We start from the raw sequence: 19,281 nt of genomic DNA, 5'->3' as shown, positions 1-19,281 counted from the left end.
TGTAGATGATAAACTTGGCTGTAGCAAGCAATGCCAGTCTGCAGCATCAAGGGCAAATAAGGTCTTGAGCTGTATTAAAAGGGGCATAGAGTCAAGGGAGGAGGGGGTCATTCTTCCACTGTATAGAGCACTTGTAAGGCCCCATCTAGAATATGCTGTACAGTTTTGGTCTCCATCACTCAAACAGGACATTATTGTACTAGAGAGGGTACAGAGAAGGGCAACTAAGCTGGTAAAAGGTATTGAAAATCTTAGCTATGAGGAAAGACTGGCCAAATTGGGGATGTTCACGCTGGAGAAGAGCCGCTTAAGGGGTGATATGATGACTGTATAAATATATAAAGGGATCATATAATAATCTCTCTAATGCTTTATTTACCAGTAGGTCTTTCCAGCTGACACGAGGTCACCCATTCCGATTAGAAGAAAAGAGGTTCTGCCTAAATATTCAGAAGGGGTTTTTACATTGAGAGCCGTGAAGATGTGGAATTCTCTCCCTGAATCAGTTGTACAGGCTGATACATTACATAGCTTTAAGAAGGGGTTGGATAGCTTTTTAGCAAGTAAGGGAATACAGGGTTATGGGTAATAGCTCATAGTCCAAGTTGATCCAGGGACTAGTCTGATTGCCATTATGGAGTCAGGAAGGATTTTTTCCCCCTCTAAAGGTGGCCATACACGGGCCGATAAAAGCTGCCGACAGACTGTGTCGGCAGCTTATTGGCCCGTGTATGGGGGCCCCCGACGGGCTTCCCCGATCGAGATCTGGCCGAAAGTCGGCCAGATCTCGATCGGATGGGACAGAAAATCCCGTCGGATCGCGGCCGCATCTGTTCGTTGATGCAGTCCCGCGATCCGACCGCCCGTTTACCGAATGCTAGGATCCGATCGTTGGGCCCTAGGGCCCACGATCGGATCTGCTCGATATTGCCCACCTCAAGGTGGGCATATCGGAGGGAGATCCGCTCGTTTGGCGACATCGCCAAACGAGCGGATCTATCCATGTATGGCCACCTTAAGGCAAATTGGAGAGGCTTCAGATGGGTTTTTTGCCTTCCTCTGGATCAACTGGCAGATAGGTAGTTAAGATAAAAAAAAAAATAAAGGTTGAACCCGATGGACATGTCTTTTTTCAACCTTACTTACCATGTTACTATGTTACTATGATTATCCCTGTTTTATTATCACTGGTTTATTACAAAGTGTGAAGATTGGCTTTAGTTTAATACTGAATATTCAGACAAACCTTTTGCAAATTATGTCATTTCATTTTAAAGATGCAAACAATTAGCGGTGAAATGTGTTAGTTTATGAATCGTTTAGCACGTTTCTTTCTTTAAGACTTAAGTATTTGACAGTATATGGGACTATACATGGCGGTCTCTGCAGTGGCTCCTTTTGATTATTTAATCTGATGAAGCCCCACACATTCACACCTGATACATGAACAAACGTTATCCATAGTATACAGAAATATTGGCTTGAATAGTCAGCCTGTCATGTGTATCCTAAATATTTTACAAAACGAATGCTCGGGACCTGGGGTTTTTCCGGATAATGGATCTTTCTGTAATTTAGATCTTTCTACCTTGTCTACTAGAAAATCATGTAAACATTAAATAAACCCAATAGGCTGGTTTTGCTTCCAATAAGGATTAACTATATCTTAGTTTGAATAAAGTACTATGTACTTATTACAGAGAAAAAGGAAATAGTTTTTTAAACATTTGGATAAAATGGAGTCTATGGGAGACAGCCTTTAAGTAATTCGGAGCTTTCTAGATAATGGGTTTCCAGATAACGGATCCTATACCTGTATAAAAGAAAATACATTTGTGAATAGGCAGGGTATCGAACAGTGTGATTTCCTAATTAAAGGCCGACAGAAAACCTCTAAGGCTTTTACTAAAGCAGGAGATGGGATACATTTAATATGTTTGTTTTCTTTCACTAAACATAACCGCTCCCATAATCCCATAATTTGGGATTTCAAGAGCTATCTGGTTGCTGTTGTCCCTAGTAACTAGATACTGGGATGTATGTCTGCAAGAAAGATAGGCGTTTTGAGCAATAAAAAAATAAAAAACCTTTAAAGGGATACTGCCATGGGACAAAAATTTTTTTTCAAAATGAATCAGTTTATAGTGCTGCTCCAGCAGAATTCTGCACTGAAATCCATTTCTCAAAAGAGCAAACAGATTTTTTTATATTCAATTTTGAAATCTGACATGGGGCTAGACATTTTGTCAATTTCCCAGCGGCCCCATGTCATGTGACTTGTGCCTGCACTTCAGGAGAGAAATGCTTTCTGGCAGGCTGCTGTTTTTCCTTCTCAATGTAACTGAATGTGTCTCAGTGGGACATGGGTTTTTACTATTCAGTGTTGTTCTGAGATCTACCAGGCAGCTGTTATCTTGTGTTAGGGAGCTGTTATCTGGTTACCTTCCCATTGTTCTTTTGTTTGGCTGCTGGGGGGGGAGGGAGGGGGTGATATCACTCCAACTTGCAGTACAGCAGTAAAGAGTGATTGAAGTTTATCAGAGCACAAGTCACATGACTTGGGGCAGCTGGGAAATTGACAGAATGTCTAGCCCCATGGCAGATTTCAAAATTGAATATAAAAAAATCTGTTTGCTCTTTTGAGAAATGGATTTCAGTGCAGAATTCTGCTTTAGCAACACTATTAACTGATTAATTTTGAAAAAACATTTTTATCCCATGACGGTATCCCTTTAAATTTAATGCTCTGCATTAGCTTTTTTGATGCTGGAGTCAATGACTCCAGAAGTAGAGAGGAATTTCAATAGCATTTTGGAAATAGGCAGAATTAAAAAGAATGATAAATGAAGACTAAATCAAAAGATGCTAGGAATAGACCAATTATCCTGAAATTAATGTCATTGTGAGCTTTAACACGTTTAGCAAATGCAAGGGTCTTGAGTTTTTCTCACTAATTTTTTCGTTTTCAGGAAACCGTCATTTGTGCAAAAATATGTTGGGTCAGACGAAGAGATGGTGCCAGATAAAGCTGTCAATATAGACGGGTCTAATGAGAATTCAGAAAATGAAGTCAATATGGAAAGCTTACCCATAGGTACTGCTAGCTGCTTTTTGTGTGCATTCTCTTTTTACACTTTCTTTGTTTGGCTCTGATTTTGAAATTTTATCAACAGATTATTCTTGCTGAACCCTATTGCGACCTTACCAAGTGGTAAATCAGTTTCAACTAAGCAGAGCAGGAGTCCTGTGTGCATGCTGGACATTGTCATTATCAGTTTCTGCTGTTGCAAAATGTCCACGATTGACCACACTTCCTAATCAGTTGAGTGAAAACTGAAATGTTTCTCTCGCCCTGTGCTGTAAACTCCTTTATCTCACTGAACATAATTGGGACATTTAATTTTCACAGTGTGTAATATGCACTACAGTAGCTTTATCAATAGGTTGAGGGGGCAGAGGGACCTGCATTTTAGGGGTTTTTGGCCCTCAGAATTAGTCTCTTGCCTAGGGATGCACATAATCCCAGATTTGGTTTAGGATATGACCCAATCCAAACCTTTTTAACATTGTGCCCCGCATCGAAGTGCCTGGCCGAACTGGATACTAACCATTAAAATCGCATGACATGAAGTCACATGGTTTTGGAAATTGCAGATTTTGGCCTACTGCCCCCCTCCCAGGAATTAAATAATTTGCATATTTGTATTTCATTCAATATTCAGCTTCAGTATTCAGTCTTTTGAGGAAGATTCCGTATTTTGCCAAAGGGAATCTTCTGCCTACCCCTAATTCTGGCCCTGTGTGTATATAAGATTTAGGCAAAGGTTGTAGCAAACTGCAGTCCATTGTGTTTAGCAACAGTGCACAGCAAAACTCAGCTAGCTGTAGTGGTTGTCAAACAAATTAAGCACAAAAATGCTTCTTAAATTGTTCGCAAATTTCACTTCACTGAGAGGAACACAGAAGTAAAAACATACTTGTACACCTGCAGCTGCTTATATATAAAAATGAAACAGAGCTGCCATAGGCAGATATTTTTGCTGTCATGTAGCAGATCACTAGTAAACGTTTTGTAGTAGTGCTGAGAGTGGTAGCTTCTGCTGTAAAAACTACATTTCCAGTTCAAATGCAGAGTTGTAAAAAAGGAATGAGGTTGAAGGAATAAGGTTGTTTCGTACTAGATCGTGCCTGACTTAATTTGTAAATAAAGACAAAGTTCACACATTTACCAGCAGTCAAACAAACCTTTTGGATAATGTTTCTAGTCCTTTAGGGTTTGCAATTTCTTTTTTTTTACCTTCTTATGTTTTTATTAATATATGATGGGAGTTCCGCACACACACACATTTATATCTTAAAACAGACCTGTCACCCACACATAAAAAGCTGAATAATGAAAGTCGGTTGCAAGTTAAATTAGAAACAAAAAATATATTTTTTTAATTAAAACACCCTTCCCAGCTAAAGGTTTTTAAATATCTGAGCTGTCAAGCATAAATTGCCTGCCTCACCTCTATGCCTGAGGCAGAGGGGGGGGGGGGGCGGCAATTACTTTGTTTCCATTCTGGAATTCCTAGAAGTCATTGCACTCCTCACATTCCCCCTCTCTCCTTATGCTCTATTATTGTTATTCCTTATGCTCTATTATTATTTTGGTGCATGCACAAGATTTTGGGGTAATACACAACTTGCCTTAAAGGGATTGTTCACCTTCAATGTGCAAATCTTATGAAACCACTGATAATGCTCTCAATGTGTTAGAAAAACAATGTTCCATAACAATTGTAAAAGCTCATTTTTATAACTGTTAACTCAGTCCTTCTCCTGTCACTCTGACCAGTTTTCTGAAGGGATGGGAGTGGCCTATTTTGAACCTGACACCCCAAGAACTTCCTATATGATTACATCATCATGCCCAGGCTTTGCCCTTACTTTGATACTGCCCTCCTCCTAGTAATTAATTGGTTGCTTGTGCACTGTAACCAGCCACATCATTTGAATGGTCATTGGTCAATTGTAATGGCAGTGGTTAACAGACGCAGCATACAGTATAAAAAAAACCTGCCTTGCAACAAACAATCACACATTCATGCAGACAAATACTGCAGAAAAGGAAGGAGCAACCTTGTTCTCTCAAATCGTACAGTCTTCTTCTGCCTAGGCTATAACTGAATGGAGTGCCAAAGGGGTGTAACCTTTTCTGGGAATAAATACCGGCTTATCTATAGTTTTATCTTTTAATACCTTTGGCATTAAGCATAATGTCAGTAGTGTACAAAATAGAAGCACTGACTTGCTTAGAAACTCTTGTAACTTACACATCAAGCAGTGACGGTAGGGTTGCCACATCACCCCTTTAAAACTGAACACATATGGAATCCACAGCCTGCATGGCTAATTAGCAATTCATTTAGGTACATGCTGCAGACTGAACTGATTTATGTGCAGTCATGTATCATGCATCTAAATGCTTCTTCAGTTCAACTGACTGGTGTGGGAAATTCTCGGTTTATAAGATCTTCCACAAATTCATTCACAATGGCACATTGTAACTCTTCAAAGTGGTGACATCTGAAGAAATTCACAGAGGTGTAGATTCTGTGTAGTTACTGTGATAGGATTATCCAATGTGTCATGCAACTCCTAGAAAGAGGTGTTACTTGTGAGAGTTGCATGAATGGACGTGTGAAGTGTTCTGAAACCGCTGGGGTACAGATGTTAGAACAGCATTGTATGTAGCAGACTGTTTAGGGATGGTTTCTCCACCTTGACATGAAAGGGAATCTGTCGTCATTTTAAACTTTTTTTTTTTTTGCATTTTCATAAAAAACACACATCCATAAACACTGTCTGGCAAATAAAATGTTAATCCACAAATCCATGCATAAATTATTTTAGTTTGTATTTTGTCATGGGGGCTTCAATTTCTGCTCATTACACATTCATCCTGTGCTGCTCTAACAGCAGGCACAGCATTACCTGTGTGCTTGGAGGCAGCCACTCTGTAATGAAAAGCCAGGTCGCACTATGACATGAGAATCTAGCTGTACACTCCCCCTCCCCTCTCTGCCCATGCGTGTGATGTTTGGAGGAGAGAGGTCACATGGTTTGCAGGGAAGCAATTACTTTCACTTTCCTAAGTTCTGCCTGCTCTACTGCTGCACTAGCAGCCCCTCCTCCCACAGACACTATCAAAGCTCCTGCCGTTCTGTAAGTTTGTTCTCTGTATGGAGGGGGAACTTTCTCTTCTTGCTGCCTTCCTAGTTTGTTTTACTGGTTACTAGATGAGGTAAAGGAGCTGTGAGTTCCCTCTGCTATCCACCTCACACAGACCTTGCTCATTTCCTGCCTGCAATACTTCTTTTTTTCATTAACTACTTATTGCCTTCTTTCTCCTGAGCTATTTTAACCCTTCCTAGACTTCCTAAGTTTTCCTGGTTTTGAAGTATGTCCTCCTTATTTTATCCTTTTTTTCTATTCCCTGTCATCAGTCCTGGGAGTGTACTCCTGTGTTTCTGCCATTCATTTTTGTGTAAACAAATATAATAAACTATCTATATAAAATATTTTTTCCAGTGCCCAAAATGAATTGTGTATGTGTGTGTATGTGTGTATGTGTGTATATGTGTGTATGTGTGTATATATATATATATATATATATATATATATATATATATATATATATATATATATATATATATATATATATATATATATATATTTTTTTTTTTTTAAACGTAAAACGTAAGTGGGGGCAGTGATCACAGGACTATCTTATTTCAGTCCTTCTGAAGTGGTGTCAGTGGGAGTTTATCTTGATACCTGCCTATTGTTCAATTGACAGGCTCAGCAGACAAGGCTCTATTTACATTACAGCAGCTTGTAGGAGGGAGGCTTAATGACATCACTCCAACTTGCAGTGCAGCAGTAAAGTGTGACTAAAGTTTATCAGAGCACAAGTCACATGACCTGAGGGCAGCTGGGAAATGTCAAAATGTCTAGCCCCATAGCAAATTTTAAAATTAGATATAAAAAAATCCATTTCTTGTTTTGAAAAACATATTTCAATGCAGGATTCTGCTGTAGTAGCACTATTAACTGATACATTTTGTAAAAAACATGTTTTTCCATGACAGTATCCCTTGAATCGCCTTTCACGCCACGTTCAAACCAGTTCTTTATCCAATATTTGGACTATTCTATCTTCAAAGGAGTGTCCCTTGTCTTTTAGGTGTAGAAAGACAGCTGAGTTTTGCCCTGTAGAGTTTGCCCTCCTATGCTGAGCCATTCGCTTGGTGAGCAGTTGGTGAGCAGTCGAATGGCTCAGCATAGGAGGGCGAACTCTACAGGGCAAAACTCAGCTGTCTTTCTACACCTAAAAGACAAGGGACACTCCTTTGAAGATAGCAAAGTCCTAATATTGGATAAAGAAGACCGCTGGTTTGACCGAGGCGTGAAAAAGGCGATTCATGTCAAGGTGGAGAAACCATCCCTAAACAGAGGCAGGGGCCTTCGACACCACCTGTCTGCTACATACAATGCTGTTCTAACATCTGTACCCCGGCGGTTTCAGAACACTTCACACGTCCATTTATGCAACTCTCACAAGTAATACTTCTTTCTAGGAGTTGCATGACACATTGGATAATCCTATCACAGTAACTACACAGAATCTACACCTCTGTGAATTTCTGCAGATGTCACCTCTTTGAAGAGTTACAATGTGCCATTGTGATTGGATTAGTGGAAGAGTTTATATGCAGAGAACTTCCCACACCAGTCTGTTGAACTGAAGAAGCTGCTCGGATGAGTAGTGAAACGTCTTCATTGATTACTCAGCAAGTCCAGTTGTTTTTAGATTTACCTATACTAGATATACCATGACCTGGATGAATGAAAATCTTCATAGTCATACTGTTCAAGAGTAGACAGGTATGTAAAGTAAGGGGCACCCTTAATAAGTTTTACCAGAGTGCAAGTCTAATATATCTGCACAGCACTCTGATGGATCCAGGGATACTTTGGCTTGGCAATTTCAGGAAGAGTTGGGAGCATCAACTTCACAGGGGAATCAAGGCTTTGCAGAATCCTTGGCGGCAGTCATTAAGCAGGCAGTAGAGCAACATTTCCAGGAACTGACATTCTAAGAAAGGAACCAGGCATCCCTATTCTAGACATACAGACTCGCTGTCTGAGTCTCAGAAGGAGAACTTTCAGAAGATTCTGAAATTATTACCCACTTTAGGATCTAAAAGGGGGGGGTTGATATGGAAGAAGATTCCAATTTTGAACTTGCAGTTTTAGAGCCACTGATAAAAGCAGTGCGCCAAACACTGACATTCCCAGTGGAGCCCGCTAAATTGTCTTCAGTGGATAAGCTGTTTCCTTCTATAAAGAAAAGATCAGCATGTTATCCGGTTCATACTTCAATTAGCGAAATAATTGCAAATGAATGGAATATGACAGAAAAAAGACCCCAAAGCAAAGTGTGGGAAAGTTTCTCAAGAAGTATACTTTTGAGTAGGAAGATTCAACATTTTTGGATGCTCCACCTAAGGTGGATGCTGCAGTAGACCATTTTCTAATTTAATCCTTCCGAGCATCAGAAGATATTTAAGGGTTGGTCCGGGGAGTACATGGATCAGCTGTTTGCTTCAGAAGCAAAATAAACCGTTCCTCCTCACTAGAATGGGGGGGGGGAGTCTATTCTATTCAAGGCTATTTCTAGTGAAGAAAGCCTCAGGGGCTATGAGGCCAGTTTTGGATATGAGAGGCCTGAACAAAAGGAACTTCAAGATGGAGTCATTGGCAGCAGTCATCCAAGCAGTTACAGTTGGGGACTGGCTCATGAACATAGACTTAAAAGACGCATATTTTCATGTCCCAATTCATCAAGATCACTCGAAATATCTGAGGTTCGCAGTAGGGGAAGTTCATGTGCAATTCAAATATCTTTCGTTTGGCCTGTCACAATCCCCAAGAGTCTTTACAAAGATTCTTGGGATTTATGTCTTCCACAATTCAGGTTGTGAAATGGGCAAAATGGCATGCAAGACCTCTGCAAAAATTTTTGCTAAGAAAGTAAGAATCCCACACCAAAATCTGGAAAAAAAGTTTGAGGTTGCATCAAGACGTAAAAAACAAGTTAAGCTGGTGGTGTGTTCCAGAAAATCTGTGAAAAGGTACTCCTTTAGAGGACCCAGAGTGGATAGCCGTAACTACAGACAGACGCATCAGAGGTCGGCTGGGGCACCCACATGCTAGAATTTTTTGTTCAAAGTTCATGGGAGTTACAAGTCTCCTCAAATATTCTAGAGTTAAAAGCAATAAAAGAAGCTCTGTAAGCCTGCAAAATTCTTTTGAAGTGATAAAGTGTTTTCAGACAATACCACAGCAGTGGCTTGCGTGCATAAACAAGTAGGTACAAGAAGTTTGGTTTTGCTAGAAGAAGCAGAGGGAATTTTTCAGTGGGCGGAGTCATAGCATCTACCCACTGGTGTGGAGTCTTCACGAGGATATTTTTCCAAGACCTAGTGAATATATGGGGAGTACCTGATGTGATGGCTTCCTTTCAGAACAGGAAGTGTCAAATTTTTTTTGCCAGGTACCCATGCAGAGAGGCAGAGGCCATAGATGGTCTAAGACAAGATTGGTCAAGAGGATTGATCTATGTGTTTCCTCCAATTCCCCTAATTTGGTTTTGAAGAAGATAGAACGGGATGCATCCGATGCGATTGTAGTGGTTCACTACTGGCCCAGGAGACCTTGGTTTCCACTACTTCACTGGTTGATATTGGGGGAACCTAAGAAGATCCCAAGATTTCTGGGCTAGCTGAATCAGGGGATGGTGTAGTTTCAGGAGGAAGACCACTTATCCTTAATGGCATGGATATTGAAAGAGAGAGAGGCTGAGGAATTGTAAAGAAGTTGTGAATTTCCTAGTATTTTCAATCACAATACTATAAAGTTTGGGACAAGTTTGTGCAAGCATCAATTTCTGAGCGGCAAGACCCCTGTTGTCCTACAGCCTCTATGGTGGTAGATTTCCTGTTCTCTGGATATGAGAGAGGGCTTCATATGAGTACCCTCAAGGTGCAGTTGTCGGCTATTTCTGCACAGGAAGAACATGGGCTTTGGATCCCTTGGTTCAAAGATTTTTTGATGCGCTCAGGAGAGTGAGACCTCGCATGAGGAATTGTGCACCACCTTGGGATACACCTAAACATGTTGACAAAACCAACTTTTGAGCAGCTGAAAGAAGTTTCCATATGGAACCTGACCCTGAAAGTGATTCAACTAGTGGCCTTGACTTCAGCATGCAGGGTAAGTGAGCTAGCTTCACTGTCCTTCTCCGAGCCATTTACAGTGATTTTCAAGGACAAGGCAGTATCCAAATTTCATAAGGATTTGGAGGTGTCACTGCCTTACTTTTCTCCATCTCCAAAGTCAGAAAAAGAAAAGCAGTGGCATCCATTAGATTTGGTGAGGGCACTCACGATTTACCTGGAGAGAACAAAGTCTTGGAGGAAGTCTGAACATTTATTTGTAATTTCATGTGGTTTCAGGAAAAGAGCCCCTTCCAAGAAAATGTTTAGTTCCTGGATTGTGTCAGCAATTCCAAAAGCATATAACACAGCAGGCAGGAAGGTTCCCCAGAGTTTAAAAGCCCATTCCACCAGAGCGTTGGTGAGTTCCTGAGCAGTGGAAGCCAAAGCAATGCCAGAAGCGATTTGCAAGGCAGCAAGATGGTCATCTATTAATACATTTATTAAACATTATAGACTTGATATCCAGGAAGGGAGATTTTGGAGGAAGATTTTTGCAAGCAGTTGTTAACAATTACTAAATAAAGTGTGTTAGCTTGGCAGTTTCCATGCATGCCATGGGTGACGTGGAAAACAGGAAATTGTTCATTACTTACCCTAATTTATTTTTTCTAGTCCCCTTCCATGGCAGCAATCCCCAAGGACTTCCCTCCCATATGACAAGCTTTCTAACTAAGACAGTGAGTAGAGGGGGCTGGCACTTTTAACTTGCTTGGGAAAGGTTCCTGTCCTTTGGGCCAAAGGGAAGGTTAACCCATTGGTGAATGCTGCCATGGAAGGTGATTAGGAAACAGAAATTACGCCAAGTAATAAACAATTTCCTGTTTTTGCTCAACTAACATCATAGAAAAGGATTTGGAATTATATCTTAGGGTGTCAGGTTCCCCTCTAAGAGTTGTGCAAGTGCGAACAATGTATTGCATTAGCTGTAAAATTTAAGACACATCGCATCAGCAAGTTCTCAGTGTTACTTATGTATCATCAACTGCTGTTCGCACCCAGCAATTAAATCCCCATGGGGGGTGCATTATTTTCTACGTATGTTATACTGAAAGCCTTTAATCTCTTCAGGCACAGTGGTTGTACAACCAGAACCAGTCTTAAATGAAGACAAAGATGATTTTAAAGGACCAGAGTTTCGGATCAGAAACAAACCTAAACCAGGTACACCTTTGCCTAAGAAACGCACAGGTAAATTTTTTCAAATTATAAATGTATTGAAGCTTTACACCACTTTATTTTCACCTAGTATGCACTTCAGCAAAATTAAAAATACCAGTTGGTTTTCTGGTGGGTGTTTTGCAGGCAATTTATTTCTATGTATTACCTAAGTTTATTAAACACACTAGACCAGATGGGTTTCTTTTCAGACAACTGATAAAAGTTGGCTGAACACAACTGTACAGGATAGATATAAAATAGTATCTGTAGTCAAAATATTCATTTTCATTTGTTTGTACTGACCCTTTCAAGAATAGCAAGTAGTTACTGGTGCACTTGCAATAGATACTAGATCATTGCTAGATTGTGAATCAGATTTTCACTTATCAACTTAACATCTCCATCTTAATTATTTATTATGTAGAGGATGGCCTTCATGGGATTGTTAACTGTACAGCCTGTGGCCAACAAGTAAATCATTTTCAGAAGGATTCAATTTATCGGCATCCTGCTTTGAAAGTGCTTATATGTAAGGTATGCTTCTTCTTTTTACACCCTATAAATTTGTTGGAGTTTAAACCTAGGCAGTTTGCCACCTCTCAGGAATATGTATGAATATACACATAGAGAAGATATATTCTATCCTATACTATACATTTGCCCGACTGCATTGTTTTGTTAACTTTGTCGGATTTTTAGAATAGTCTTGTTTACAGCTTATCCTCACTTAGTACCAAGACGTGGCGTAAATGGCCCATGTGTAATAGAATTTCAGAGATGTGGTGTAAATGGCCAATGTGTAATAGAATTTCAGAGCTGGAAAAGTGTATTTATTTTGAGAAATGGCAAATACACACATCACTCACAGAACAAACTTAATTTTTATAGGAATTATTTCTTTCCTTTTGATTGAGCAGTTTCCAGACAGACAGCAGCAGGTTGTTCTCTGCCTTGTAGGCATGCTTACCAACTTGTGCAAAAAGTTGGAAGAAATTTGTGCACACCATTGAATGGTTATAGCAAAGAATCATTCCTTTCTGTTTTCCTCCTAATCATCACAATATATTGCAAACTGACTTAATGTACTTACTCTTTTCTGTATATTTCGTATTGACGCACTTGGACTTATTCCACTTTTTCTTTGTTCTTTACTTGTGATGAGTAGCAGAGTTCTTTAGTTGATGTTCCATGTGTTTGTTTCTCTTGGTACTCTTTACAGGAAGTGTTCTTGCTCGTGAACTGTTACTGTATTATTGTAACACCATCAATTTCCCATGCTGTGCTATAATGCAGACACAAAGCATTGGTTTTTCAGTGAAATTTAAAGCTTTACACAATCATATACCAATGCTAAAAATTTTATTTTGCATTTTACCCACAAGTGCACACATACCTACATACACCAACACTTTTGTACACAAACCTGTACCTGGAACACAAATTACCAAATACAGAGCACTATAGCAAATACTTGTGCATTCTTATAAAATTAAAATAAGCATCAAACATTTTCTTATTTTGCAGAGAACTGAGCAGTATCTTATAATATTGCTTGTGTAGCGATTTCTCATTTTCACTGTTATGCCTCATTAGGAAGAGTTTTATTATTAATGTTTCATCAGAACCTCTTTCCATGTATAAACACAGTTAGAGAAGTTTATAGGGTACAAAGTAAACAGATTAATTTGTATTGATAAAAATTACTAGACAGAAATATTCAAGTGGATATCTTATTTGAAAATTGTCGTTAGCTGTAATTTGTTCATATATGTCTGAGCATAGCATTGTGTTCTGGTATGTTACTTAAATCTCATTTTGCCAATTTTTGTTTGGATGGTGCTTTACATTTTAAAAAAATTAATTCTTAGGAATTGCTTTTTTTTTTAAACCATCATAATCCTTTTATTTTTAGTCCAGTGCTTATGTAGTAGATAAAAAAATATATAGATGTATCAAATGTATGTGCAGCAACCCTAAATAATAAGCAATTGGCATGAAAGTAAATTCTCATTACCTCTCGCTTAAAGGGGTGGTTCACCTTTAAGGTAACTTTTAGTATGATATAGAATGCCCAAACATAACCAACTTATCAATTGGTCTTCATTATTTATTTTTTATAGTTTTGTAGTTATTTGCCTTTTTCTTCCGACTCTTTACGACTTTCAAACGGGCGTCACTAACCCCATCTAAAAAGCAAATGTATTTTTATTGCTACTTTTTATTACTCGTCTTTCTATTCAGGCCTCACCTATTAATATTCCAGTCTCTTATTCAAATCAGTGCATGGTTGTTACGGGAATTTGAACCCTAGCCTTAAGATTACTGTAACAGCAAACTGGAGAGCTGCTGAATAAAAAGCCAAATAACTCAAAAACCTTGCATAATAAAAAATGAAAACTTATTGCAAATTGCCAGAATATCACTCTCTACATAATACTAAAAGTTAATTTAAAGGTGAACAACCCCTTTAAATCAGAAATAGTTAAAATGTAATTACAGTAATCCGTAATGACACTAGATGGCAGTAGGAGATAATGCAAGCTAAAAGTAATACAATAAACTCTAATAAGATGTTGAAGCCAAAGTTCTGTGCACTTAAAATACTTTTCTCAATGCCATATTTTGTGTGCAGGCATTTACTCTAGGTTACTACCAAGTGTTGTTATTAGTTATTGTTGTTATTATTAGTTGTTTTAGCTGTCCAAATGTTGAAATAATACAATTAACATTAACCCTTAATAAACGTACATTCTCTTTAATAGTTTTAAAAGCACTGTGATGCCTCATTAACTGTCTTTAAAATAGGTATACTTTGTACTTCAAAGAACTTGTGTGGTCAGATGTAGTGCTAAATCTGGCCTATTAGTAACCTCCAGTTGTATTCAATAATCAATACATAGTCTGCCTAACCTGTTGTATGAAAATATTATAGGTGTTTTCATTTTAAAGGGGTATGGTGTATGAATATTATAGGTGTTTTCATTTTAAAGGGGTATGGCATATGACCCCTGTTTGGTTATAAATTACAGTAGAACACCATTTTATATTTTTCAGGGGACCCGGTAAAATGTAAAATCAGGAAAATTTGTTATAGCAACTTTTTCTTCCATTACTGAAAGGATATAAGCACAGGAGTCAGTTTGACTTTCAAATACAATATTTACTGTGTTAATAACAAGGAGTAAGCAGTGCAGTATTAAAGGAACAGTTCAGTGTGAAAATAAAAACTGTGTAAATAGATAGGATGTGCAAAATAAAAAATGTTTCTAATATATTTAGCCAAAAATGTAATATATAAAGGCTGGAGTGAACAGATGTCTAATAAAACAGCCAGAATCCAACTTCCTGCTTTTCAGCTCTATAACTCTGAGCTAGTCAGCGACTTGAAGGGGGGCCACATGGTACATTTCTGTTCAGTGAGTTTGCAATTGATCCTCAGCATTCAGCTCAGATTCAAAAGCAACAGATATGACCCGTGTGCCCCCCCTCAAGTCTCTGATTGGTTACTGCCTGGTAGCCAGGGTAACCAGTCAGTGTAAACCAAGAGAGCTGAAAAGCAGGAAGTAGTGTTCTGACTGACATGTTACACATCAAATCACTCCAGCCTTTGTACATTACATTTTTGGCTAATTAACTATATTAGAAACATTTTTTATTTTGCACAGCCTATCTATTTACCCAGTTTTTATTTTTACACTGAACTGTACCTTTACATGCACTGCTTACTCCTTGTTATTAACACAGTAAATATTGTATTTGAAAGTCAAATTGACTCCTGTGCTTATATCCTTTCAGTAATGGAAGAAAAAGTTGCTATAACAAATCTTTACACTAAACAATTCCTTTGATATTACACTCTGGGGGGACCTTTCTGACAGTCACATGCACAAACTAAACCAATAAGTGATTGGTGCAGGACTGTATGAGGGGCAGGCTAATTGGAATTGACTCTTTTAACAGGCAAACATGTCAAAATATACACCTGATTGGTATTTTAAAGCTTGTTATTTAATTAATAACCCTGAGGTTATAAAAAATGTAGACTTTTCATAAATGGGTTTATAGGAATGTAAACTGTTGTCAGGTGACATGTATTGTTTCCCTTCCAGACATGCTATAAATATTACATGAGTGATGAAATAAACCGGGATGCAGATGGAATGGATGAACAGTGCAGGTAAGTGTATTGAGAGAGACTTGGCATGGTGCTTTTGTCTTCATCTGATAGGATTTTCTAAATTTCATTGGCTAATGTCAATTGTACAGCTTTATAGTTGTCTATATATAATACAATGACGTTATGGTCATTTATGTCTCCAGGTTTCTATACTAGGTTCACAAATTGACCTGTTTAAAGGAACTTTAACAGGCTTCTGTTTGCATTCCCCTTAATGAAAACTTTTAAACAATAACATTTATGTAATTTCCCCCTCCCCCCCAACAGATGGTGTGCTGAAGGAGGAAACTTGATTTGTTGTGATTACTGTCATAATGCCTTTTGTAAGAAGTGCATTCAACGAAATTTGGGCAGAAAGGAGTTGTCTGCTATCATGGATGAAGATAGCAAATGGGAGTGCTATGTTTGTCGACCAGAACCTTTACTGGACTCTGTAGCTGCATGTGACAGCGTGTTCGAAAATTTAGAGCAATTGTTACAGCAAAATAAGAAGAAAATGAAAGTGGACAATGAAAAAAACAAATCAAATGAGCACTCCCAAAATCATTCAGATAAAAATAATTCAAGCTGTAATGGACAGGTCAAAAATATAGGTGATGCACATGCTGGTACTTTAACATATTCTTATAGAGCACTTATGGTGCCAAAGGAAATGCTCAAAAAGGCAAAAAGACTTATAGAGACAACAACTAGCCTGAATGCAAGTTTTGTAAAGTTTATGAAACAGGGAACTGAAAATAATGAAATGAACCCTGATGAAAAGTTACGACAGTTGAAGGCATTTAAATCTGTCCTGAGTGACCTAAAGAAAGCCCATCAGGCTTTGGAGGAAACTTTAATGGAAGAGGTTAGTTCAGTTGAGGAGCAAAAGAAATCTAAGAAAAGCAGAGAGACCCCAGATGAGACTACACATGCAAAGGAGAAGAAACTTAGCGAAGAAAAGCACAAAGCACAAAAGAAAATAGCTGCACATGAAAAAAGAAAACCTTCAGATTCTGACAATAAGCATAGAGATCCTGACATGAATGCCTTTTACGATACAGAGCAGGCTGAAGAAGTTAGGAACAAAAATGGCAAAAGTTCAGATCTCACTGAGGAGCATATAAAGAAAAGTGAACCATTGTCTCCTGCTGACATTACCCAGGTTTTGACAATAAATACACAGGATACAGATAATAATGTCAACATGGAGGACACAGATGAAAATATTGAAGGGGAAAGTGAAAAAGAGGCAGCTGAGAGTGATAAAGGTAAGCAAAAATCACAAAAAAAGAAGCACAAGAGTATGCTCGACAAACCTAGGGAAGACTCACCTGGGAGCAGCAAGAAGAGTATTCGTTTACCTATGAAAGAATGTGATTCTCCTCTGCCTGAAAAAACCAAAGAGAAAATAATGGGCAATCGGTGCACAGAGGCTCTTAAATCTGGGAAATCGTGCACACCACAAAAAAAAAACAAAAATGCAGAGGCAACATTTGAACCCAATTCCACTGAAGCTCTTGACATGGACATTGTTTCAGTTCCATCTTCTGTTCCAGAGGATATATTCGATAGCTTAGATTTATCTATAGAGCAGCAAAATTCTTTGCAAGATTCTGTAACAGGTACGACAGTGAGCACATCTGTAAAGTTCAAGGAAGTTCGAAAAGAACTTAAGCCACTGGTCAAGAAGCAGTTGGTTGTGCAGCTGACACCAGTGTCTCTGTCCAGTTCTCCTTTGAAAGCAGACAACAGTAATTCATGCAAATCTCCAAAGAATGGAAATGGTAGTGATGCTGAAATGGAGGCTCCGAATCAAAACAACACTTCATGTGATGAAGTCCTTGAGAACACCTCAGAGAATGACCTAGAGGAATGTGCTCTCAGGAGATCACCTCGTGTAAAAACTACACCAAGGAGGCGACAAACTGCTGCAAATTCTGCAACCTCAAATACAGAAGAAGAGAGCAATGATACAGACAAAGAGAAAAACGGTAAAATGGCAGCATGTTCTAAAGAAAAACAAATTTCTAAAGCAAAGCATAGCCCAGCAGACAGTGGGGAAAGCCCAAAAGCAAAGTGGTCATTAGCCAAGAAGATGAAGACACAAAAGAATAAAAGCACTTCTGATTCAGATGATGTTCCAGGGGTACTTAAAAATGCAGCCCTTATGAGTAAAAGCTCCTCAGAATTTGATAGCAGTAATGAGGCAAACAATGGTAAAAAGTCTTCTAATCATGTAGAAAAAGCAACAAAAGGTGATGGTAAGAGGAAAAGAAGTACCTCAAGTTCTGGTTCTGAACTAACCAAAAGGACAACTAGAAACTCAACAGCTACCAAAAAGCAACGTTGGGACCATTCCGACACTTCAAATTCTGAGCTAGAGAGAGAATTAAAAAAACTTTGTAAAAAAGATGCAATCAACAAGGGCTCAAAGCAGAAATTCAAGAAAAAGGAAGAAAGCATCGAATCATCTGATGAAAAGCATCAAAGTAGATCACAGAAAGCCAAAATATCCAAAAGAGAGAGAACACCTGCTTCTAATAAGAAGGAATCCTCATCCGACCTTTCTGAAGAGGAGCAAGAAAATAGCCACAATTCAGATGAAGACAGTGATGAACAAAAGATCAAACCTTTGGTGGAAAATGAAGTTGTATCTGCCACAGGATTTGTTCAATCATCAGGTATGGTTATTTCTGCTTTTTAATACATCACCCACAAGTGCAAGTTACCCTTGCAGTACATACTGCACTACTCAAGCCTGTCAACGCTTATGAAAAGAGTGTTTGATTTAAATTTGATATACTGATAGTTAATATGTCTGTTGCATGTGAAATGTAAAAACAACATTTTGGTGATGTTAACACACTGCTCACTGCAAGCCTTGTCTTATTGACTTTGGAAAAAATCGAAGAGTTGCTTAAAGGAGAAGGAAACCTAGTCGGCGCAAAAACCCTCCCCCTCCCTCCCGTGTGTTGCCCACCCTCCCTCCTCCCCCCTGGCCTACCTGTCCCGCTGGGCAAATGCCCCTAACTTGTTACTTACCATTCTGCGCAGGTCCAGTCTACGGAGTTCACCGACGCCATCTTCTTCCAAGCGATCTTCTTCCTGCTTTGACCGGCGCATGCGCAGTAGGAGCATTTCGCCGGTACGATCTAATGAGCATGCGCCAAAAAAACTTTGTGACTTTTTTGGAGTTCACAGACGACATCTTCCTCGACGCGATCTTCTTCCTGCTTTGAACGGCGTTTTGGCGCATGCGCAGTAGCATTTTGCCGGTACGGATCTACTGCGCATGCGAAAAAACGCCGTTCAAACAGGAAGAAGATCGTGTGGAGGAAGATGTCGTCTGTGAACTCCGTGGACTGGACCTGCGCAGAAGGGTAAGTAACAAGTTAGGGGCATTTGCCCAGCGGGACGGGTAGGCCAGGGGGGAGGAGGAAGGGTGGGCAACAACACGGGAGGGGGGGAGGGTTTTTGCGCCTTCTCCTTTAAGCTGGCCATAGATGCAAAGATCCTATAGTACGAATCGAGGATTCTGGCTGAGATCGGCCGTTTGGTCGATCGGACAGGTTTGATTTTGTCCCGACCGTCCCGCCGGAGCCCATTGCGCTCTCATCGTAATCCAATTGTTCGGCC

At 39.2% G+C, this 19,281-nt stretch overlaps 1 protein-coding gene across 1 annotated transcript in view; it reads left to right on the top strand.

Moving 5' to 3' along the window:
• Positions 1-19,281, top strand: part of LOC108700535 (transcriptional regulator ATRX-like) — a 175,992-nt gene that overhangs the window by 48,585 nt on the left and 108,126 nt on the right. The window contains 5 exon segments of the mRNA XM_041574678.1: positions 2,970-3,094; positions 11,397-11,516; positions 11,911-12,020; positions 15,596-15,663; positions 15,931-18,326. Coding sequence (XP_041430612.1) covers positions 2,970-3,094; positions 11,397-11,516; positions 11,911-12,020; positions 15,596-15,663; positions 15,931-18,326 — 2,819 coding nt within the window.

The sequence above is a fragment of the Xenopus laevis genome, chromosome 8S, assembly GCF_017654675.1.
Source record: "Xenopus laevis strain J_2021 chromosome 8S, Xenopus_laevis_v10.1, whole genome shotgun sequence".
Classification (NCBI taxonomy): domain Eukaryota; kingdom Metazoa; phylum Chordata; class Amphibia; order Anura; family Pipidae; genus Xenopus; species Xenopus laevis.
This window is presented reverse-complemented; position numbering and strand designations above follow the sequence as displayed.